This window comes from Sceloporus undulatus, chromosome 3 (assembly GCF_019175285.1).
Source record: "Sceloporus undulatus isolate JIND9_A2432 ecotype Alabama chromosome 3, SceUnd_v1.1, whole genome shotgun sequence".
Lineage (NCBI taxonomy): Eukaryota > Metazoa > Chordata > Lepidosauria > Squamata > Phrynosomatidae > Sceloporus > Sceloporus undulatus.
The window spans coordinates 70,082,787-70,108,559 of NC_056524.1; the positions used below are offsets into that span (position 1 = coordinate 70,082,787).

The following is a 25,773-nucleotide window of genomic DNA, read 5'->3' on the forward strand; positions in this document are numbered from 1 at the left end:
CTCCAAACAATATAGCACAAAGTACAGGAAGAAAACAAAGTTCCCCAGTCGCTAAAATTCTCAGACAGTATCTGCCTGAAATCTTCTCTTTGAAAACACAAAGGGGATATTGCTGTATGTACATCAGCTTTTTCATATAACATGTCAAATGTTAAGACTGGCATGGTACACATCTCTGGGGAGATGGGCCTTTGATAGGGATAGAAAGAATATTCACTGTTATTTCTTGGGTGAAGATTGGGAAACCTAGCCAGCAAAAATAACATAGAGATGTGCACAAATTTCACATGGAATTTGGATATCACAAAAACTTTCAGGAAATCATTCAGCACTGAAACAGAATGCAAAATTTGATTTATTTTGGGCAAAACCCCATGATTTATATATTAAAACCCTATGTGTCTTGCTTAAGGTTGGATTTTTTGCATGAAAATTGTGAGTTTATTGTGAAAAACATGCTTCTCAGGCAAAAGAAAAAGCATGGTTACCAGAAATACAGATTGTCAAAATCTTTTTTAAAGGTTTCTGACTGAAAAACCTGGGTGCTTCTATAGGGCAGCTCTTGAACCAGAAAAAGGCCCTGACTGCTGCTCAGCATGGCTTTTTGGTACAGAATACATTTTTGGCAGCTCTGGATGTTCATGTGCTTAAGGCTAAAGTAAGATGAAAAATTCATTTTATTTTATTTTTAATAAGAATTTTCTGAAAGTTCTTCGTTTCTTAAAAGAAATCAATGAAATATTTTGATTAATAATAATAATAGTGATAATAATAATAGAGAGCGGGCAAAACAGACAGATTTCCCCACCCAGACAGTGAGCTTAACTTTTAGAAGTCTGGATTTGAATCTTTGTCTACTCAACCAGATAAGTAGTAGTGAATTAGGGTTGCCACCTCTTTTTTTCCACAATGTCCTCCTAATCTTTAACAGGTATGTGGAAGACTGGTACAACATGCTCTACTCTATTATACGAATAGATGCACCAGTTTAACAAAGATGGTTAAGAATCTTTTTTGGTTTTTTCTGGTAAGAACTTAACATTTGCAAATTTATTCAATTTTTTGTTGAAACATTCAGATGACATATTCATTCCTCCCTAGTTGGGGCTGACATTTCTCACAATCTCATGTGATGCCATGGTTATTTGCCACAGCAATATCAGACTTTTTAAAAATGTGACCATCCTCTCAAATGATATTAGGGTGGTGTCAACTGTGGAAAAGTGGCAGGTCTAGTGTCCCATAACATTAAAAAATGGCTCCACCATCTATTTCTTACAGCTCCTCTACATAAAATTCCACTTTCTTGATGAGGTGAGGTGACTACAATGTGTTAAAGCAAACATTTTGGTATCCATACTTACCTCTGAGTCTCTTTAGTCTCTGTTCCCTCCTCCTCCTTCTCACAACCAGCAGAAGCACAAAAAGCAGCAAGACCCCAACCAAGATACAGGAAATGGTCACCAGCATCTTTAGCCCTTCATTGGTTGCCAGACCTTCCTCACTTTGGACAACTGATTTAATGAGTGGAGGGATTGTACCTGGAAACAGTGTCATGACATTAGATGCCTATCAATGAAGAGAAAAGGTTGGGTTTTTTAAGTGACTATGGTGTATGGAAGCTCACCTGTATGTTCCTAAGGAGTTTAATTAATTAGGAAAGCTTCAACACAATAATTTGGGATGGGGCATTTTGAGGCAGACATGCAATGTTACTAGTTTGAGTAAAAAGGGAAGCTATAAAACTTTCTTTGTATGAAATGTTATTTGAATTTTTCTGGGCTCCTTATATGATCAGAATGAGGAGGGGAAGTAGGAGTAAACAGTTCCCAGCATCTTTGTTTGCAATGCAGATTTTTGATTGAGCATACACAGATGTTGTCATTACTGAGATCCAGAGGCTTAAGGAGTTTTTTCAAACTGCCCCAAGCTCCTGTCAAATTCTGGTTACCCTCTTCCTCCCCTTAGAAAGTATAGGGAATGGGAGGACTATCAGATTAGAAGGTTGCTTGACAACAGACCATTATGCGGACCCAAATTTGAAATGAATTGGGGTTTTTTGTAGTGCCATTTCAGAAACTTTCCTCTTTATCACCTTCCTTTCCCAAATCTTCCTATTGTCACTGAGCTTATAAGTGGTGGAAATTCTGAATTGCGACAACCAAACAGGTTTTTCAAATTTTTTTCATGTGGTCTTATTCTTATTTATCTTATTTATAATGTTTTGTTTTCTCTATAAAATATTCAAAGCTACATACAATAAAGCTTTTGAGCTCAACAATGTTAATAATTAAAGGGTATGACCTGCTTTTCAATGAGTGCTGCTATGCCTGCTGTGGAGAAAAACTTCTTCTCTCCATTGTCAGTTATGTGCATGAGCACATACACAGATCATATGAGCATGATAAGACTGCTGCTTACCAGCTGAGATATAGAAAAGGGAGCTAGTGATGACTATAATGGTTCATGTTCTACCTCAATTTAGGGCTCTAGTTATCAATTTATTTTTGCTCTGGGATTCCTAGAGTGGGAACTGGATCATTTCAGGTAACATAAAAGTACTATATCCTTTAGAAAATGGCCACTGGAGCCAATAGCACAATGACAGAAAGCATTGTCTGAAAACCATAGCCTTTATTACTATAAAACATTTAGGGCTAATGCTCAATTCTGTTAATTGAGAATTATTCAATATCCTGCCAAGAGATTTCAGTTGCTTGCTAGAAAATTCTGAAAGGATAGATTTGGTCACATCATACTTTAATGCACAATGACTTTTTCCAAGAGGCATGTTGTTGGGCAACTTTGTAGCTTATGTTAATCCCAAATCACTAAGAAGCTACTATTTCTAGATTAAAATAGACCACCCAGCAATAATTGATTATAACAAATGACAAACCTTTGTCCCCAGGCAGTAAGTACAAAGGATGCGTGCTGTGGACAGTTACCAAATCAGCAATTGTTGTTGTCATTGTTGTTGTTATCATTATTACCCTGCTTTCCCTGCAATACTGACTGCATGAGAAAAGAAAGCCAAAACAGAGTGGGAGAGTAGTGGCTTTCTTCTATGCTCTCCGCATGCTGTCAGCTCTCCTCAGCCTCAGAGGAAGGAAAGGGCAAACCTCTGTGAATATATTTTCCCAAGTAGACCCCATCATAGCTTTGTCTTAGGGTTGTCATAAGTCAGAAATGACTTGAAGGCACACAACAACAAGCATAACTACTACAACAACAATTAGAGCTGATAGCTGGATGGGAAGGAATCCTCTTGATGCAATGGAGCATCTCACTACACTAAATAGAGCTATAAAGCTCTACTGCAAAGTATGGCCATCAGAGAAGCCTGACATAAATTTGTACAGCTCCATCTGAGATGTTCCATGTGACAAGAGGCAGATGGAATTCCAGATTGTAAACATCTTTACTGTTTATATCATCTAGTTGCTACAGATACCATACTGCAGCAGACAAAATTAAATGGCACTTAGACTGCGTTATGTGAAATTAAATTATTTATGATTGTTCTTCATTAAACAGCAGTGAAATGAAAGCACTTACTCCCATCATAGTTGAGTGTTGCAAATTTGGCCTGCTTCTCGGCACACCCAGCACTATTACAGACCCTCATTTGCAGTTCATACCAGGTTGCTTCCTGAAGATCATACACTATATATGATTTTGTAAGAGATGTTCTCTGAGCCGTTGTCCATACTGTGGTCCCAAATGGTCTGTATTCCAGAGTAAATGAAGTGATTGGACAACCACCATCATTCCAGCCAATAAGGTTCAATCGTACCCGAGTGGTGTTAATACTGGCAAAGAGTTCTTGTTCTTTTGAAAACTGTGGTTCTACAAGAAAAAAAAATATATTTAAAGAGTTTTAATAAAAAGATATCAGAACATGGTGCCTTTCTAGTATCTTTAACTTATATGAACTTGTTTAATTTTTTAATCCTTACATATAATTTTTAAAGTCACCCGTCTCTACTTTTTTTCTATTTTCCTTTTTCTGTTCATTTTATTTCTTTCATTTCTTTTCCCCAGTTACTTCAGATTTTCTGGAGAGTGAATGTGATGGGATAGTACTACTAGTGTATGACACAGTAGTTTTTAGAGATTCTTTTACACTAACACCAGTTCGTTACTGGTTACAACACTAGTTACTGGCTGTAACTAGTCTCTAGTTACTGGCTGTAACTAGTCTTTAGTAACTATTACAGTACTACCTTCAGAGGTGCACCACAATATCATTGTGACAGGGAGGCATTTCTCTCAGACTGTACAGTACTTCCAGAATCAAGTGCAATACCTGGTATCAAATATGAGCTCTAGCACCTCTTGTATTTTAGAAGATGATTTCCTTTAAAAAACAAAACCAAGAAAATGGTTGCAGTCCTGTCTATGTAATTTACTGTTGGTTGAAATGTGAATCTTAGAATTCGATTGTCTGAACACTAACAGGATGTCCAAAGATTTTGCTTGGTGTGCATTTTTAAGTAAACAAATCCAGGCTACTACACAAATCACAATGCAAATATCCTTCCAAATGTTGTCAGATAACTCCTGGCTAATAATAATAATAATAATAATAATAATAATAATAATAATAATAAATTAATGGGTGATCCAATTACTCTTGTGTCAATTACTGCTCATGGTACAGGTGACATGCTAGCTCTTGCTTACACTGTAGCTTTTTCATTACAAAGCAATCAGTTATTATTTACATCTCCAATGGCTCTACACACCCAAGTGTGCTGCTTCTGAAAAGGTTGCAACTGGTTCAAATCCAGGGAGCATCCCAAACAGCATTGTTAATTTCTTTTGTTTTCTCACAGTCTTACAGAGTGTTGTCTAATATAAAATATATCAAATGGCAGAGTCCTGGTAGTCTTAGCATCCCAATTTTTAAAAACTCCAACAGTTTTCCTGTTAGGAAGTTATGATATCATATACATTTTTATGATTTACAAAGCTGAATATTGTCATTCAACTTTATAAATATTACAAACTTTGTATTATAAATATTTATAACATATAAATTATATTATATATAATATAAATATATTATAAACTTTATAAATAAATATAAATATTCATGTTGTTAGGAGAGGAGGTTCTCCATGTGTTTTGAACATCAACACCCAAAATTCATGAGCATTTGTAAAGCTGGTTAGGGGCAAGGAGTTGATGTTTAAAATAGCTGGATGACTAAAGGCTCAGACTGACTGATCTAAATTGTGGGTTGTAGATTTGTTTTGTGTGTGCAAATTCCTAGAGAGCACTCATGACTTATTGGGAGGGGATTTGAACATTTTCTAGGTTTTAATTAAATTGGTTTACTTAATGCTATTTTGTTGTATCAGGGGAAGGCAATGGCAAGCCTCCTCTGAACAAATTTTGCTAACTTAGGCGGGATATAGACTGCCATATAGTATGTATTCTATACGTACTAGGGTTAGGAAGGGGCGGTGCTTCCGCACCCCCCTAACCCTAGTACGTATAGAATACGTACAACATGGCGGCGCCCCTTCCACATGGGGGCCGCCATGTTTACGTACTGGACGCATAGCGTCCAGACGTGTCGCGACACCTATGACACCACGAATGCGCCAGCGGTGCCTCGCGACGTCATAAAGGCGCCGCAAAAAGAAGCTCCAAAATGGAGCTTCTTTTTTGCTCCGCGCGGGAGCCGCGCGGTTTGGCTGCTGCGGCTCCCGCGTGGAGCAAATGGCGCCGGCGGGAGACCGCCTCAAAGCGGCGGTCTGTATCCCACCAAAACCATATGATAGGTTCTCCTTAGGCTCACCATAGGTCAGAAATGATTTGAAGGCACACAACAACAACAACCTGCTTTCTAAATTGGCTGCCCTGTTCTTAGTAAACCAGTTTGGCATTTCTATAAGAAGACAGAATGTACAGTTAATAAAAGAAAATGACAATTAATACTCAAGTATTTCAGTAGTCCTTCTCTATCATGAATTTATATACCCAACAAAATGATCAAATAAATACAAAGTTACTGCATGTTTTCTTTTTCTCGATGTAACATGATGATGTATTGGTTGCTTCCCATTTTCATATATCATATAATGAGAATATAGATTGTATAGAAGTTTATTGTTAAAAGCTAAAAGCCGTCATAATATAAAATAGTTCCAAACAGTAAATACAAAAATAGTACAAAAAATTCCAAGGCACAAAAACCACAAATAAAACAACATGGTAAAATTAGTAAAAGAGACTCATCAACAAAAAATAATAATACATCATAAATGATAAAATAATAAAAATATAAAACTAGAATGGTTCTAGCCATCATTCCGATCAAGAAAACTGATTTTAATCTTGCAAGCAGCTAAACCAAATTTTGCTACCATAGAAGTAACAAATACATTGTTGCTGGTCAAAAGGACACAAATCTGCTGAAGGCAAGGTCTGTCGGAAAGGGATTTTAAAATACATTCAAGAAACCTATGTCTATGAGATATATACAGAGGACAATGTAAAAGGTAATGTTCAATATTATGAGAATATAATAATTTTCTACAAATGGGAGGCTGAGGGAATGATGTAAATGAGACCATGATTGAAATGCAGACTAGAGGCTTCCCTCTCACAGTTTACCCTTTTGACCACCATACAAAAACAGGTCTCTTGCAGTAATACCCACTTTATGGCATGGTTAGGAAATGACTATCCATCCTATTTGAACCTGTATCATGCAATTTTCTCTTATTTTAGAAGCACAATGGAAGATGAGTTCACATACCTTTTCCAAGTGTTTTGGCTTCTATGATCTCACTGATGCGTCCTGGTCCCACTCCATTCTGGGCTGTCAGCGTGAACTTATACCATGTACCACACTTCAGTGTCTCTAAACGGTAGGAACGTTCACTAGGGCTAATTGGAAAACTACCCCACTGCTCACTGTTGTCCTCTGAATACTGAAGTATATAACCTGCCACGGATACCGAGACATGAGTTTTACCACATACTATGTTAACTAGATACACAAATGAATGAATGTTTATATACTAACAGGTGAGTAGAAAGAGCTTTGACATCTGTTGAAATTTTCGATTAAGAATCCAATCTGGAGACGTATTCCTGAACACTAAACTGAACACTAAACACTAAGGCGCATTACAGACTGCCCCTTTGGGGCGGCCTGTAGGCGCGCCTTTCCCCGGTGTATCGGGGCCTCAGCGGTTAGAACGGCAGCTGCTGAGGCCCCGATCCACCACCCCTTCCCCACAGCCTGGAAAGGGGTGTCCTTGGGGCTTCAAGCCCCAAGGACACCCCATGGCGGTGGGGAGGAGGAGAAAGGGGCCGCTTGGCCCCTTTCTCCTCTGCGTTGTTGAGTTCCTTCTTGCGCTGCGTAAAGGGCGCTCTAAGCACCCTCCTGTGGCGCAAGGACGTCATGTCCATGCCACCTCATTTGGATGCGGTGCGGTCATGACGTCGTAATGGCGGTGGCCGTATGGAACGGCCACCGCCATTTTGTGTGTGCTCCGTGCGTGCTAGGGTTGGGGGCGTCCAGAAAGGACGCCCCTTTCTAACCCTAGCACGCGCGGAGCGTGCACTTTTAAGGCCCGTCTGTAACGGGCCCAAGTGCTCCCACACTGCTGTGCAAAGTAGAATCAACTTTCCAGAGACCTGAAGAAATTCTGTGAGGATACCTGGGAATTCTTCTCAGATTGAATTTCATCACTCTATTGAATTGTATGGGAGGTATCCTGACAGCCACACAAAATCTGTGTAAGCAGAGCATAATTTTTGTTTGGCTTCTTGGATGTTCTTTTATACATTCTTTATAAAAATCTTGAAAAAAATCCTATCCATCTATTGTCCCCCCCCCCTGCATAATCTATTGTAAGAGGTCTAACTCTAGATTCAGAATTCACATTACACCACCGTTTCACATGAGCAAAATCTGCATGTTGCCTTCTCTGGATCAGATTCAGAATGAAGGTTCATCCAGCTTTTTGTTCCATGAGGAGGCAAACTATATTTGTGTCTGGTTTTCACTGTGTTTTCGGTAGGCTCCTGTCCCCATCTGGAAATTGTGTTTTTTTAACAATTAAAAAAACACACACAAAAACTGAAGCACTCTGGTGCAAAAGAGATGCTTTTTAAAAGCCAGTTTACTCTAGCACTAGATTAAAAGTATAGAAAACAAAGAGAAAGGGGAAAGGGGGGGGGGATTGATTTCAGCAGGCAGAAAACTAGAAAGTTTCCATTTTTACATAAAAGTATGAAAACTTTAACATCTACACCTCTGCATCTGGAAAGCACTGATCCCAAGCAAAATAAAATGAACTTTAACAATATGAGTGCACATCAGTTTGGAATTTAAAATGTACCAACATTTACTGTAAGAGCTGTTAGCACACCCATCATCCTCTGCAATTTATATGGGGTTTCATATTTTCATATCTAGAGCCAGGAATGTTCTTAAGAGGTCACTGTGCCCTTTGGAACATTAGAAAGTTTCTCATGGGAAAGGCACATTAACCCAAAGCCATCAGTGATGGCGAACCTACGGCATGCATGCCAGAGGTGGCACTCAGAGCCTTCTCTGTGGGCACATGTGCCGTTGACCCAGCACAGAGTTTGCCAGAGTTTGTTACTAGAAAGCCAGAGGGACATGGCACTTTGAAATTAATAAGTGGGTTTTGCAGTTGGGGCACTCAGCCTCCAAAAGCTAAATGGGTTTGTTGATCACTTTGTCCTTCCCCAGGCTTTCTGTATATCCTCCTGCACTGGACACAAAGATGATCTCATGTCTCATACCTATCCTCACCATGTTTTCCGCCAACTTCACTGTCCATCTACCTTGGGGCTATCCTACATCCACTCACTGTTTTGTTAATCTGAAGTTAAGTAAATTAACTAAAATTGCCCCTTTTGTCAATTCAATGACAAAGCACCCAAACTCTTTGTACTTCATGTGGGAACGTTAAGCACCCCTCAAGGCTAGGACATCAAGCTCCTACTCTAACCTTATGGGTGCACAGAAAGCCTTTCACACTCACTGTATTTTCCTCAGACACCGTCTGAGCCACACCCCTCTTTCCTTGAATCCCTCTTCAGGACTGGTAAATATTATCCACTCTACACTCTTTAGCCTCTGCTAGCCAATTTCTGTACCTCTATTTTGGCTAGCTCTGTAATGGTATTTATGCTTGAATTGCTGCTCTGTGTTTGGCTGCATCCTAGCACATTTCTAAATAAAATTCTTCTTTATTCATTAAACCTGGACTCATCCACAGTTAGTATTGGTATACACAGGTGAGAGCAGTCCTCAAGTTACCCAGCATCTCAGTGATTCCCAAACTTTGGTTATCCAGATGTTTTGGATTTTAACTCCCAGAAAGCCCAGCCAGCTTGGCCAACAGTCAGGAATTCTGGGAGCTGAAGTTGAAAACATTGGAAGAATCAAAGTTTGGGAATCACCGATTTAAGGAGACGGTGACACAGTTGGTAGAGGCTACCAGCCCCACCCCATATTTTGGGGTAGCACAGGGGGCAAAAGATGCCTTCAGCTGAGATGTAAAAGATTGTGGTTATTGACCAACATCACCAAGAAACAGATGAGGTCAAGAGAACCATTGTTTGGTTCTTGGATATAAAAGTACCATGCCATAACACATTTGGCCATTCTGAATGAAGCTTTTGTTATTCAAACTTAATTCACCTAAATTAATGGTACTTGAATTAGTCATGACTAAGTTGTTCCATTTCCTTTTACAAGTTGCATTTTTGGATTGTTCAAGCTGGAAATATTTGGGATCTCCAGTATCAAGGCAACACTGCTACATGTGAATTGGAAATGCCAATAATTTGCAATGTGCCATAGATATAGTGTGCCACAAGGTAAAAATAATAATAATGGCATTACTGACCCATGAAACAGCAGTGTCCCAAATTTCAGGAACCCTATGTAAAATATCTCTGTTTTCCCTTACCCAAAGCTAACAGGGCCCAGTATTAGGTCTGAGACTGCAATATGTAAATCATTTTTAACTGGACCTGGACTCTGTTACCTCGAATAGAGCTGCCTCCATTGTCTCCAGGTATCCAGGAAAGAGTGATTGAAGAAGATGTGGTTTTGGACACAGTAAGCCTCGGTTGGTCTGGTGGAACTAGTTAAGAGTAATTAAAAATAGGGGGAAATGAAATGATTATGCATAATTTAAAACTGTTCTTACTGACGTGTATTAAATAATTGTTTGGGGCCGGGAATAAAAGCAAATCATATCTGTCAATGTGTCTGATTTGACATCTTTAGTTAAGACTTAGTGGAAAGGTTCTCTTTTTCTTAGGCATTTGAGTACTATATAATTTTATCTGGCATTTTGTAACCTTAATTTTTCCTTTGACTTTCCCATCACTAAAATCTTGGCACAGTAGTTGGGAAAACATTTTCTCAGCTGTTACTTTAGATCAGGGTTGGTAATCATGCAGTTCTCCTAAATGTTGTTAGACTGAAAGTCCCAGCACAGCCAATAGCGAGAAATTCTGAAAAATGCAGTCTAACAATATCTGAAGGGATCCATGATTTCTACCCTCGCTCAGGATAAAAGTACACAGCTGCCACAAATCCCTGGCATACCTTGTTAATGCAACAACATTGACATCTGTGAAATCACTACAGAACTGACTGATCAGTGCTAGTGAGATGTAACATCCATTCTCATTATCTGTGATTAGTCAGTGTGCTTTGAAATATAATTGCCTTTCATAGAAGCAAAGAGATGGAAGGAATCTATTTCAGCCTCCTGCTTTATGCAGGATCCATAAGGGAGGACACAACTACAGCATATCACAGTTGACGGTCATCCAACCCTGAATAAATACATCTATTAAATGAGAATTCACCACCTCCCAAAGCAGTCAATTCCACTGTATCAAACAACTACTATCAGGAGGGTTTTTTGTAATTTTTAGCAGAAATCTGCTTCTTTGAAGTTCCCAACCATTGACTGTAGTCCTGAAAAGGATTAGTTAGCCTCCTGCATGACCACCTTTCAGATATTTGATGGCTGCTTTTATGTCTCATTTTTCATATCCCTCATCACCCTGGTCATCTTACTATGGCTAAGCTCCTGTTTGTCAGTTTTCAAATTCTGATTTTTAAAACCTCACATACTGGTCTCTGGAATATTCTTATTTGACATGAGAAGAATTACTGAAATGATAATTTAAGTGCTTTAAGTGCACAACCAGTCATAATGAAAGAAGACTTTGATTAGCTTACCTTGGACCTGCATATTCAAAATGATTTCATCTGATCCCCAGTTGTTTGTGGCCACACAGCTGTAATATCCTGAATCCTCTGCTTTCACAGTACGGATGACAAAGCTGCCATTACTAAAGATGCTTCTTCGCCCATCAATCATCACTAGACTGGGTGTCCCGTTACTACCTCACAGGAAACAAAATTCATACATTAAAGAGGTTACAACCAACATTACTCAGGACTGGGGTTATTTTTAAAAGAGGGTCAGAAAATGGAAACCAAAAACATCTCCTGGTTCAGGAAGTTAAACTGATTCATTAACAGGGATATGCAACTTGTTGCCTTCCAGATGTTGATGAACCAATTCCCACCAGCATAGGAGATCTGAGAGGAAGGATGATGGGCATTCTTTCTTCTTACATTTTGATGCATAAATTATTTTAGCTGCAATTGTCATAGAAAATAATGTTTCACATGTTTTTGCTCTATATTTTCATCTATTACAAAAGATTTCACTACTTCATCCTGAGACATCTTCATATTTTTTCAAAGTCTTTAACACCAACTCTGTATTTTCAACTGGGTTTAATAATGATAACAGACAATCGTCAACATATGCCCTCAATTTATATTCCTCCCCTTTAATTTTAACTCCTTCAATCTGTTTGTTTTCTCTAATGTTATTATTCAGTATCTCTTGTGTTATAAAAAACAATAAAGGGGAGAGGGGGCACCTTTGCCTGCAGCCACCTCTGTCTTCACTAGACTGGGGTCACAGCAACCACAGCTGTGGCCCCAATCTGGCCTTTCCAGGCTCCTTTTTAAGCCCTGGAAATGGTGCTGTAGCTGCGGCACTGTGGCTTTACAGCACTCCTTTGGCACTGCGTTATCTAAACGCAGCACCAGGGGAGCACTGTGATGCTGCACGCTGTGTGGTGTGGTGCGCAGCCATGCCACCATGGGACAGATTCGGAGCATATGTCATGCGGACACCATGCTCTGACCTCATCCCCAGGCTGGTCTTAATGGCCGATCTGCACAGACCCTCTGTCAGCTTTCCATTTATCATCAGTTTCGCCTCTTGCTCTGTGTATATTGCTGCCACCCATTTTTCATATTGTTTCCAATGCACATCATTCTTAGAGTTGATAACCTAAATTCCCAATTAATGTTATCAAATGCTTTTTCTGCATCAATAAATATTAAGGCCACTTTTTATCTATTTTTAAAATGATATTCAGTCAAATCAATCATTATCATAACATTTTAAAAATTGTTCTGTTTAGCCAAAAACCTGCTTGATCTTTGTCAATCCAGGAAGAATGATCTGTAGTTTTGTCTATGCTCTTAATACTCTTGTTTGATCAAATCTCAAGTTGGTGAATGCGGGTGGACAGACTGCTATTCAAGCTGGACTCCAGATTTTTCTGAATGGAGGCTTAAGCCAGAATTTAATATAACAGAATTTAAAATAACAGAAGAATGATAACCACTGGATGTTAAACTTGGTCTTGGGTCTATCTTGGTGAGACTACAGGCACTGGACCATCTTCCACTGACTACCTGCACTATAGTTCTGGAGCAGAGGACTATTACAGATAAATGTAATAACTTTTTCTGTTTCTTTTGTTATAGTAATCTTTACATGTGCCACAGACATGTTATTCCTAGTGAGGATGTGGGTTCTATATTAAAGACCTACACATACAAGATAGAATGTGCTTTGTATACTGTATATGATAACCTCTTTACACAATTGGGAAACTGCTGTAAATTGAAAAAGGAAAGGGAAAAATGGAAAAATGGACAAGAAAACGATTGCAGAGATAGTCTGTAACAACACCTATTTTACATATATGGCATATGTCAAAGCAGCCTGATAGATCAGTTCTATAGAGTGCCCCAAAGCTGTTGTATAGGATCTGTAGCAATTCCTGTTAAAGGAGGGTTTAATGAAACAAAGGCACTTAAAAAGGGGTGGTAGTCATTTGTAAATACCTCTGTGTACATGGAGGAAATCCGTAAGTCTGAAGAAATATCAACTTTGTAAATGTAAAGACAGCCTAACAAGAACATGGGAGTTTACAGAATATTGGTATAATACCCATGGAAGGATGAGAAGTCAGACTGTGTTAGTATGTCAGTTAAGTCTATGGTTGGTAACAACTGAGACACTGAATACATCATGTTAAAAAGAACAATGAGAACAACAATCCTATGGAAAATCCAGAAAAAAATGAGGGCAGTGAAAGATCTGTATAAGCATAAATGTATTGGGGAAAGGGTTGGAGAGAGAGGAGGCATGTAGTCAACAGTTTGAAGAGGAAGTAAAGAAAAGGAACACCTTTCCCCTTTTGCATTCTTCAGAACTGCATGTTTCCCCTACCTCTCATGTGCTAAAGAGCTAGAAAATGCTCAGGTTCAGTCCTACTGCCAGCTCCTTGTTGCTGTATAGGAATCAGAGGAAGGCTAGATTTTGAGGAAGGGAGGGGTTTCCTTTATCATTTTCCCAATTCTTCCAAAACCCATAGGGCCCTCTGTCCCCACACACATACACACACTTCAAGATACCAAAACAGCAGTACAAAAATTCCCTGTAGGTTAGAGCCTTAAAGGGAAACAGATCCTCCCCGTTCTAAAATGGGGTCCCACCTGTATCAACAAATGGATAACAATCCTTACTCAAGGTACACACATCGTTGCTGGTTACCTTTCTTTCATCCATTTCACTGTAGGTACAGGATCCCCAACAGCTTTACATGGGAGACTAATATCCTTCATCCATGGGGTTGTCACTGTGCCACTGAATGTCAGAATTCGGGCTGGAGCTGAGGAATAAAACAGTTAAAATTGAGAATGATATGGCACTGCATTCATCAAGGAGTGCGTGGAAACCCAGAAGGAATTAAATATTTAAAACAAAAGTGAAGATGCTTCTGGCAATGTTTATATGAGACTAATTAATTTCAACCTACATTACCAAGGTTTTAATGGAACACAAACAATAGAATTTTCATATCTGTCAAAAGGATGGTAAAGAGGAAAAAAGATCCTCAAGATAGCTGAGAAAGCAAACATATTTTTTAACCACCAGTACTTCTCTATTGTTCTGGAAGGAATTTTTGAAAACATCATGTATATTCAAGGTGCTAAGTGGCCTTAGTATACTTCCAGATGAGTTTTTTGAACTGCAAAATCTCACTGCCTCATTCACACACCATCTTACTGCAGGTATGTGGATGTTCAGACTTTGTCATCCTCCATTTGTCAGCTTCCTTGGTTTTTTCCACTGTTACATCTATCTCTCTTTTTTTTCTTGCCAGAAAAGCTGCAACAATAGAGCAGATGTACATAAAATATGGTATTGTGTTGAAGTATAAGTAAAGAATCTGTTCTTGTGGTCATTCCTATGATACCTTGCATTTATTTATTTCAATCATTTTCACTCTGTTCTTCAGTCAGAAGGGTTTCCAGTGGGGCTTAGATAAGATTAAAAACCAGCAAGATTATCTCTTCTTGCAAATATTGCAAACTAAGTGCAAATGGAGCAGTATTACAATCTGGAAGTCCCAAGTTGTCCCCTTGAGAGTGAAAAGCCGAGTAGAATAAAACAGTGGATCCAAGGGTCAAAAAGAAATGTTATATTTCAGACACAAAAACTTGCACAGACGTGTCCCAACCATTAACAAGACCTCTGACAAAGAAGCTTCTTTTTACAAAGTCTTTTGATGGGAGCCTATCCCAGCCCCACCTTTCTTATCTTCTGTCTAGTTGGATTTTTGTTTGTTTGTTTGTTTGATTGGGTTTTTTGGCAGCATTTTTATGGGGAGCATAGTGAGGGACACAATGTTGAGTGCTGGGTTTCAGCAGTGTGACTTCAATAAACAATGCAATAAAGCTCGATTTGGGAAAGAATGGGATTCTGGGAAAGAATGAGAAGAAAAAAAATACAGAGGCTGGAAGGATGGGAAACACTAGCAGCATTATTCACATCCAGTGGGCATGAGGAAAGCATGCGTGTCACCATCACATTTACAGTTTATTAGAGGAATTTGAACAATTTATTTGAGACTGGGACAGATATGTGCAATTTTTTCTGCCTGAAATATAACATTTTTCTCTTTGACCCTTCGTTCTACTGGTATTTTCTATTCAGCTTTCCACTCTCAGGGGAACAACTTGGGACTTCCAATGTTATAATACGGCTCCATTTGTACTTAATTTGCAATATTTGCAAGAAGATATCATCTTGCTGGTTATTGATCTTATCTAAGTCTCACTGGAAACCTTTCTGACTGAAGAACAGACTGAAAATGATTGAAATAAATAAATGTAAGTTATTACAGGAAAGGCCTCAAGAACACACTTTTTACTTATGCTTTAACACTATTCCATATGTTGTTATGTATGTCTGCTCTATTGATGCAGCTTTCTCTTCACCTCTAGTAAATCTGTATAAACAAACCCATTATTTTAATGCCTGACAGCTAGCAACACCACCCAAGTTCATCACTTTCAACATAATTTGTTTCTTAGATCTCTATTTCCTCTACTTTGACAGAGGATGGTCCGATGGAGGAAAATGTCAATATCTCCTTTTCTATAGTGATGGAAGAAACTCCAAAGGCAAGACAGATTTTGACAGTTAAATCAGCCCACAGTTCAATTCCTTTAATGATATGTGAACATTAAATTAAAACTAATGCAGACTTCTGAACTGCCAGGGACTTTAGATGATAATAAGTGAAGGAATGACATGTGACAAAAGATGAAGCAACCTTCATGAGGAGGACTTGGAAGCTTTATACTTCCTGGCTCTTTTCCAAGCATGACAAGTCTTCAATACAGATGGGCGAGAATTTCATTTCAGCATGTTTTGCATCAGAATTTGCCACCATTTACAGTTTACAAAATTCAAATGTGGAAAAAAATAAAATAGATAGCTCCTTCTGTGTCTTGTCGTAAGATGGTGTTTGTGTGCATGGTACTATTTTGTGGCTCTTCAAGCAACTATGGACAAGTAAGACAGTTATGGACAATTGAAACAATCCCACCCAAGGGTATTAGGAGAATCTGCTTTTAAATCAGGGAACCTGCGGGTGTATTTATCACCCCCAAAAGGACAAATATTGTGATATGTTCTTTAGTATACTTCTGGGAAATTAAAATCTTATCTATAGAGCTAAAACTAGAATAGTATGCTTCCTGACCCCGCCACAACACCATAAATAACTCATAAATGTCAAACATTGCTCTGGATCAGTAGCTTGGGATCCCAAAGTGCAGCTTCCGAAGTCCCATGGTTCTCACCTATTTAATTTTTATGCCAATTTTTGGATGTCCCTCCCCCAAACCTACCAAATCAACCCATAATTGGCTACAGAGATGGTGGCCTTCTTCCCCTTTTTCCTAAACCCTCTAAAACAGCAACAAAAGAGTATGAAAATTGCCCCAAATGTCGGCTGGAAGTGATGCAATGTCCCTTCCAGTGTGCTGAAAAGTGATGGTGTGGCCTGCTAGGGAATAAGGTCCAAGGAGAAATGCCCTGTTTCTACTTCTTTTACAGTTGCCCACCATGTTCTCAGTTCTAGAACTGCCTACATATACCATGAAGGAAAGAATCAGTTTGGAGTTATATGCAATACACTATTAATTTTTTTTTAAAGAAACCTGTCTTAAGTACTCTGATACTCCAGGCCTAGGAAAAGTATTGATAACTTTTTTTTAATATTAGTATATTATTTTAGTATTTTAGTTTTTTAGCATTTTATAGTCCTGTGTTTTATCATCTGATTTGGTCATATTGGTGGAAAGGGCATTATAAATAAATGTCATTATAAGATATATGGTAGTAGGAGCGGTAAGAAGAATTTAGTGCAGGCCTGCACAACTTATGGCCCGTGGGCCACACGTGGCCCACCAAAGGATTTCTGGAATCAGGAGGAGGAGGATGTCCCAGCTCCAAGAGTCCTGATCGCTCGGGGCTTTGGAGCACTTGGGAGCAATGGACTCCTCCCACAGACTTTGCCTCTGTTTCCCAGGGACTTTGCCTCTGTTTCCCAGGGAAGCTATTGCTGGGGGCAGGCTTATAGCTCCTCTCACTCTATTGGCCAGGCAAGCCCAGTGAGAGTGAGAGACCACGAGTGAGAGACCACGAGAAAGCCTTGGGCCCTTCTCTTGATGAGTTTGGAGGGCCCAGAGGGAGAAGTAAGGCTGTGGCGCATTTGATGCATGGCCTGGTCTGGGTCTTGGGCCCTTCTCTTGGTGAGTTTGGGGGGGGGGGGGGAGGGAGAAGAAAGGCCATGGCACATATGGAGCGTGGCCTGGGCCTTGGGCCCTTCTCTTGGTGAATTTGCAGGGGTGGAAGGAGCAGGGGAGAGAGAAAGGCTGTGGCACCCTTGGAATGCAGTCTAGCACCAAGGCTTGGGTCTTGGGCCTCTTTTTTTGTGACTGGGGGAGTGAGGGAGAGAGAAAGGCCCCGGTGCCCTTGGCACGCAGCCTTGTGCCAAGGCTTGGGCCTTGGGCCCTTCTTTGGGTGATTGTGGGGAAGGAAGAGGAGGAGGGCATCAGGCCTTAGGCCCTTGTTTTGTGCGGAGGGGTGTCAGGAGAAGGAGGAGGCCGCCACTGTTTTGGCGGGGCAGCCCGACAGGTGGGTAGACCTAGTCAAACACAATCTCTGTGTGTGGGTGATGGCTGTGTTGTGTGGGTCTAACATGGGGAGGATGTCTGTGTTGTTGCATGCCTTCAATTTGTTTGGGAAATATGTCAACTCTCAGGTGACCCTATCATGGGGGTTTTCTTGGCAAGGTATTTTTTTTTTTTTTTTTTGCCATCTCCTTTCTGTGAGGCTGAGAGTGTGTGATATGGCCAAGGTCACCCACTGGGTTTCATAGCTGAGCTTGGATTCAAACCCTGATCTTATGAGTAATGGTTCAGTGTTCAAACCACTACACAACACTGGTTCTCATGAAAAATTTATACAGGGGAAGAAAGGTGATGGTGGCAGAAGAGACACACCCCTTTGAAAATTTAGTGCAAGGATCATTATTTGCATACTTCTGGATCTGATTATCCTGAATGTCAAGAAGTAAAGAAGAAAAGAAAAACGGAGGGAGGGAGGGAAGAAAGAAGAAAAGAAAAAGAAGAAGGGAGGGAGGGAACACCTTGCCCCTTGGTAGAGTCGCCAGACTTTCCCTCCTTTTCCGGGACATGTCCCACATCTCAGCCTTCCTGTCCAGGAGGAGGGATTCCACAATGAGCATGGCTAAGAAGTATGGATTTACATTTATATGCTTCCAGCTTTTATTGAGTCATGTCCTTCATTATTCTTGAATGTCGTACATTTTACCTAAATATCCCAAATTTCACCATCCTAAACCTATTGGCGGCCCAAACAACCTAGCCGACCTTAATTTTGGCCCCTGCCCCCTTCCAAGTTGGGCACCCCTGATTTAGTGTATTGTATGCCAGTTATCAATTTTTTAAACAATGTAATTGTGAATCAATTTTTTATAAATAAAACATATTATTCCCATCCGGCCTCACTAAAGGAACTGAACCCTCCCCACAAGGCATCTGTCTCCATCCTTGCTTCTGAGAGGGAGAGAAAGGTAGGCCTTCCCATCCGGCCTCACTAAAGGAACTGAACCCTCCCCACAAGGCATCTGTCTCCATCCTTGCTTCTGAGAAGGAGAGAAAGGTAGGCCTTCCCATCCGGCCTCACTAAAGGAACTGAACCCTCCCCACAAGGCATCTGACTCCATCTTGGCCTCCGTGGGGGTGAGAGTGTGGGCCAATGCCATCAGGCCTATCCTTAAGATACAGAGCCCTCAGTCTGTCCATCTGCCTTGGTCCAGGCCTCAGAGGGAGAGAAGAATGCTGGACCTGATCCCCTTCCCCTCAACCATTCCCTTCTCCTTCTGTGTTGTGTCTTCTTAGATTGTAAGCATGAAGGCAGGGAACCGTCTAATTAAATGATTTTATGTACAGTGCTGTGTAAATTTACAGCGCTATATAAATAAAGCTTAATAATAATAATAATAATAATAATAATAATGCAATCTTTTAACAATATGTGTTTATAATGTATAGAGATTTTGTAGCACCTTTGAGATTAACTGAAAAAAAGAAAAAAGAAAGAAGTTTGTAATATGAGCTTTCGTAGACTTTAGTCTACTTCTTCAGATGCTTATGGTAGAGTGAAAGCCAGGTACAGACAGGAGTGAAGGAACTTAACTGAAGAAAACTAAAAAGGAATGTTGGCTACTGCAGACCCAGTCAGCATGAGTAGAACCGATGAGCTCTACATGATACATAGTTTGCAAATGTGTGTTTACGTTTGTCTTGTGTGTGTGTTTTATATTTTTTACATGTTGATATCCTAAATGTATGTGATATGTGAAAATTGTTTGTGTACTTGTTTGAAATTTAAATTAAAAAAATTGTTGTTGTTGTTGATAATGATGATGATAATATTTATTTGTATTCCGCCTCTCCCTTATTGGATTGAGGCGGGTAACAACAAACAAGAAAACAATAAAAATGCTACACAACAACCCTCAAGTAAAAACATAGCAAAACATCCTAAAACTCCCCCCCACCCTAAAATAGAGTTAAAACAGCAATTCCCAATAAAATGCTCCCAATAAAATCAATAAAATCAATTGTGATCACAGTCCGGTAGGAACAGCTATGCCACTGGAGAGTGAAGATTCCAAAGGTGGTCAGTTTGGGAAGGCCCGCTGGAAGAGATCTGTTTTTATTGCCTTCTTAAAGGCCTCCAAAGATGTTATATGGTGGATCTCCTCTGGCAGGTCATTCCAGATTTTTGGAGTGGCAACAGAAAAGTCCTCTGGGAAGTCATTACCAGTCTGGTTTTCTTAGACTGCAAGAGATTCTTCCCAGAGGACCTGAGAGTGCGGGAAGGATTGTATGGGAGGAGGCGTTCCCTCAGGTAAGCTGGTGATGATTTCTAGCTAACAGGTTACCAAAGGTGCTTAATATGCTTACAATAATATGGTTATGTTAAGCCTTTATGAAAAGTTATTATAGTCACAAAAGTACAAGACAGCTGAGTACAATAAATTTTAAAACATCAGAAAGTTTTTCTAAGGCCTCACTCAGTTTTACCACGGAATGCTTTTTTCCATTATGATGGAAGTCAAATCCCCATTCAAAATTTATGTTATAAGACTGGCTCTTCTCACTTAGTCAGAGGTACAAATTTTAAAAGGCAATTTTATTCCTGATATTAAATCTAAATTGTGTTTCTTTTTTCCTGATATGTCTATTGTCTCTAGTATTCCCACAGAATGTGTAAGACTCTTCCCTGGGAGGAAGGGTGTCATCTCATTTCCTTTCATGTCACCTGGGATCACACAGAATTCATTGTAGATCATTCCCAAATCTATGATAGACACTTTAGACCCTTCAGCTGTTATACTGAACACATTAATTTTGTAGCAAAAGGTGGTCAGTCCATATAAGCAAACTGATCTCATAGTGTGGCTAGTGGTGCTGGTTATGGCCCAGTCCTTATCTGGCTATGGATCTTCCCATACAGTCCTGAACCACTGTCCTCTTTCAGTCTCATAGTGTCTCACAAGATTGCTGTGATGCTAAAATGTTGCTGAAGGGTGGAATCCCATTATAGCTAATAACAAGTAAGTGGGCAATTACTAATGAAACCCACTGCAAAGAGTCTACAGCAAAAAGTAAATGTGCCCTAATCTGCATGACAAGAGCTACAAAAATAGATCCTTCATATTTAATGGAGCTTTTTTTTAAAGACTCAAAGTTCAAAGCTGTCAAGTTAATTTTATAAGTAACAACTTCCACCCAATTGGTAATGCAGTTAAGATCTTTTGAATATCACACAAGCCATGAAGAATTCCAGAACCATTAGATTTGTAGTATACTGTGATGAGTGCATTGCATCCAGGAGACAGGGGGAAAGAAAGACTCCCTTTCCCACCCACTCCAGGTATATCTGGTGCTATAAAGTGTGAATTCTGGGATTTAGCAAGTCTCAGTGCACAGCACTACTTTTAAAATACCCAGTCATTTCTATATTATTACAATGGCTCAATCTGTGGTTTTTTTTAAAAAAAAGTATGCATTTTCCTAATATACATATTTTAGTACCCAACTCTGCCTAACATACACATTGTCTTCCAACAGTTGCAAATGGTTCTCCTTATTTATTTATGTAAAGCAGCAGTTCTCAAATGATGGGGTAGGACCACCCCGGGTGTGTGTGTGAAATACTTGCTCAAGGAAGGTGCGAGACTTGGAGGCCCTGATTCCTTATCTTGTGTTGAGTTAAATACTGTTTTACTTTGAACAATGTTATTTCCTTATAAAATACTGAAATATGATTATGTAAGAATGTGTGAATGGAAATACGTTCACTATTTTTTTTATTCACATACTACATCAACTATGGAGGGGTGCGAGTATGCATGTAGATGTAAAGGGAGGGGGATCCCAAGGGTAAAACATTTTGAGTATGACTGATGCAAAGTACCTATAAGCTGCTGTTCAGACAGATTCAGATAGCTTTCTGCTCTCAGGCCTATGTTTTTCCTCTAACATGCACATTTTTGTACACACTTTTCCTTAATCTACATAATTTGAATGCAGTTTTTGTTTGGAGCACATCATCACAACATTTTGAAAAAAGTGTAGATACTGAAGGATAAATGTTCTGATCTACAGAAAGCAGCTCAGAATATTCTGGCCCCAAGGCTGCCCTGAAGTTCCCCTGTTACCTAGGCACTCCACAGTGTGTGTGTCCCACTATGCTTCCCAGTGTTGATCACAAAGTTGGGCACCTCATTCTGATCTCATGCCAGTGGTGGTAGCTAGCACAGCAATACATGTTGTAGCCAGTATCACTTCTAGAAAGACCTGGAGCAAAATGTGATTTTTTGAAATCCATGTTAAGGATGGTATACGATGGGTTCAGTGCTGAATTGTCCTTATATTGTAGAGATTAGAACCAGGGATTGGGCTCTGCATCATCCAGACTGATTGCCATAAAGATGGAAAAAGGGGGAAGGACATGTTATTTGCCACATCTTTGCTTCTAAAGGCCTCTTCAACTTAATAGCTTAATAGTGCAAAATGGCCTGCCTCCTCTTGGAAACAGGAATATTTACTGAATGTAGGGGGCACACATGGGGAAGAATTCAATTTCAGTAATTATTTCAGCAATATATCATACTCAAGACTATATATATATACATTTGCAAGACAAAAGAAGCTTGAGGGTTCAAATATTTGAAGATGGAAAATTTCAAAACTGAAAAAAAGGAAAAGAAAAGAAAAGGAGAGTATCCCTTCTCCCAATATTCTATGTAATCCTGACTCCATTTCATCTCTCCTCTGGTATAGTAAAATGTGTGTCCAACCATTTCTAATAATGGTAGGTGAAACCGGACTTCACAAATGGATATTCAGTACCATGGAGTGTAGAAGCAAGCATACACACACACGTATACTCACACATACAATATTGTGAAGTGCCCAACGAAGACAATATTCCTGGCTGTGCAGAACAGAGGCCTGGAGCTCAATAAAATACTAGAACATATTTTGTCTAACACAACTTTGTGTGTGCAGGGGGGGATGGATTGCACATATGTTCTATCCTTTTATTCTGCCCAATAATACAATCATAACTTTCATATGCATTAATAAGCATTGCACTAAATTCAGAACACAACGCCACTCAGGATCAAATTTTCAGTTGTGAAATACTTCAGTCAAGTATGCAGATTAGAAATCACAGCTAACAAGGAAGAACAGACTAGAGGGTGAGAATTCATCTTATACCAATTAGACAAACACGAGAAAGAGGCATTAGCATCAAACGTAACTGGAATGTTTAATCTCAGTCGGTTTTTATCCCATCCAAATAATATTCAAAAGAATTTGTACAAAGCAGCTTGTGAAAAGCAAAGGAAAAATTGCTCTACAGGGCTGCTGCTGGATTGTTGGGATCTATAAAAGAAGGGGGGGGGGGGAAGAAATCTTGTATATGTGATATGATTCTCCTGAAATCATGTTGCTCGGGGAGTCTTCAAGAGAAGCCTCAGATTCTCAAGGGGATTGTTCTAGTAAAAAAAATTAATTAAAGTCACAAAAACCAGTTCTGTTGATCAAAAGGAAGAGAAGTAAATGAAGCCTAGCTAATGAAATTACATTATATTGCTAGCAGATACTAATGAGGAATCCAAAGCACAAGGCTCATGACAGTTCCAAAATGCTTTCAAAAGGAACCTGCTTGTTTCTGTCTCAGGGTGCAGCAACTGTGTTCCATTCTGTATCAATAAAGGTAGCCAATTTAGATTCCGATGATCCTCTGCAACCATGAAAGCTGAATGAATTTTCCATTATTACAAAGAGCAACACTTGGGATGCTATCTAAACCTCAGAGCTTGTCTACTGTCTTCTGCTTGAGTACTTTATCCTAATAGGGAATTCAGTAGCATTCCATCAAAAGTGTATATTTGGTACACAATTATATTAGTTTGATACCACTTTTAACTATCATGGCTCCCGCCTAAGGAATCTTGGGATTTGTAGTTTGACATTGTACACACAATTCTCTTTCACAGTTTATGGTGGAGTGCACTAGAGCTCTCTAGCAGATAATGCTAAGGGTCTGACTAAGCTACACATCCTAGGATTCCATAAGATGGGATAATGATACTTAAAATGATATTAAACCATATACTGTAATTATTTGTCACTGGAATCCTGTTGGTGACATGCATAGGCATTGCACCTGCATATGCGACAGGGATGATGTCGTCTTCTTTGCACATCCAGCAGCAGAAATGGCTGAGAGCGGGACACTGCAACTGTGAGAACATACTTGGTAGAGCTTTATGTTCAGCCAAGCTGATGTTGGATCTCAGCCTATGTTTCTGCTTCTAATATAATGCCAAAGAATTTCCAGATCAGAACACAACCCAAAGGACCCTACATCATTTCTTCTAATATTTCAGTTTTTCATCAGGCAGTTGTACTGTTACTATTGTGTCGCTTACACATTATTTTCTTGATCCTTTCTCCCACTCATTTGGGACAACGATAAAATCTTGCTCAGAGGTGTAATGCACAATTTACAGCTGTGTCAGTTCTATATACCTACCAATATTTCACAGATAAAAATCATGACACATGTGGCCAAACAAATCAAAGTATTATTAAGATGTCAAAAGTTATTAATACAGAAGAACAGACAAGCAATGAGAAGGTGCCACAGTTTGCTTTTGCCTAAGTTTATGGGGGGAAACCAAGATACTGCCTATTTCTCTTTTCTTTCTCTTGATGAGCTGATAGAGTGGGAACTACTTTGCAGCATTGAAATAAGCTGAGGACAAAGGAGGAAAGTGGCAGGAGGATATAGAAACTGGGACATTTTAAAAGCAGCTGAAAAAGTGGAAGGATTAACTGGGTTTGTCCCTCCCAAACTGGAATGACTGCAAGATATGTTTTGAACAAGTTCAATCCAGTGAGTTGCAACCCAGAATGATTTACAAATAGTTAATTCTACCTAGCAAACCAAACTAGAACTTGTTCCCTTTGAATTCTGCTATAATTATAGTCTGTTGTTTTTTTGTTTTTTTTTGCTGTTTTTAAGATATATTTTAAATTGTCATTGTTCAATTGTTATTTTAAGGGAGGTGGGATATTGGGATTGCATTGTACAGTTTTAAATTGTAAGCCACCCCGGTTGTCCTGGACAGAGGGACGGGATAGAAATAAAGAAATCTTATTTATTTATTTAGCAGCAGGCACCTTGATGGCTTTTTGGTTTCTTCGAACCCAATTAATTCCCTTAAAGCTGTATGGTATTCATTTCACCAGCTTGCTTACCTTTAGCTAAAGGTTCCACGGTGATAATTTCACTGCTATTGCCCCTTCCTGCAGCTGTCACAGCAACCACCCAGACACTGTATTGTCGATTCCGACTCAAGTTGGGGATTCTGTAGGAAAATGAGTCAGGAGAAGCTTCAAACTCGCTGATTACCTGTGACAGGAGAGACAAATATTCCCAAACTAAAGTGAACAATATACATATAAAAAGAGAGAAAGAGAAGAAGCAGGAGAAAGAGTTAAGAGTATTTCTTGGACATCTGTCACTTCAGACAGATTGATGATAACTACAGTGATAGTACTTATAGCTGCAAATCAGTTGCAATCTGTTGATAAAAAGGAATTAGTTTCACCTTCTGTGTGCAAAATGTTAAACACACCCACACTCATGTCCACACTCTTAACATTAAAAAATCCACACCTATAATTGATAAACTCAGTCTGTGATAACTTTGAAGAAACCACCATACTGGCAGCTTGGCCCATTTCTTAGACCACTTGCTAATAATTTGCCAAAAATGGTGGTAAATAAATGGTGATTTTGATATGGCTTAATATTCTGGAATATTGCAATTTTTTTTCCATGTTACTCTGTAAAGACCATATATATCAATATAATTTTATATTTTATTATATCTCAA

General features: G+C 39.3%; 2 protein-coding genes across 2 annotated transcripts in view; both read right to left on the bottom strand.

Moving 5' to 3' along the window:
* Positions 1-25,773, bottom strand: part of HMGN1 (high mobility group nucleosome binding domain 1) — a 1,114,480-nt gene that overhangs the window by 497,162 nt on the left and 591,545 nt on the right. The window lies entirely within an intron of this gene.
* Positions 1-25,773, bottom strand: part of DSCAM (DS cell adhesion molecule) — a 494,765-nt gene that overhangs the window by 50,539 nt on the left and 418,453 nt on the right. The window contains exons 20-26 of the mRNA XM_042456815.1: positions 25,133-25,315; positions 13,956-14,073; positions 11,264-11,427; positions 10,050-10,148; positions 6,773-6,961; positions 3,559-3,849; positions 1,365-1,541 (exon numbers count right to left, since the gene is read on the bottom strand). Coding sequence (XP_042312749.1) covers positions 1,365-1,541; positions 3,559-3,849; positions 6,773-6,961; positions 10,050-10,148; positions 11,264-11,427; positions 13,956-14,073; positions 25,133-25,315 — 1,221 coding nt within the window. The remainder of the gene's footprint in view (positions 1-1,364; positions 1,542-3,558; positions 3,850-6,772; positions 6,962-10,049; positions 10,149-11,263; positions 11,428-13,955; positions 14,074-25,132; positions 25,316-25,773) is intronic.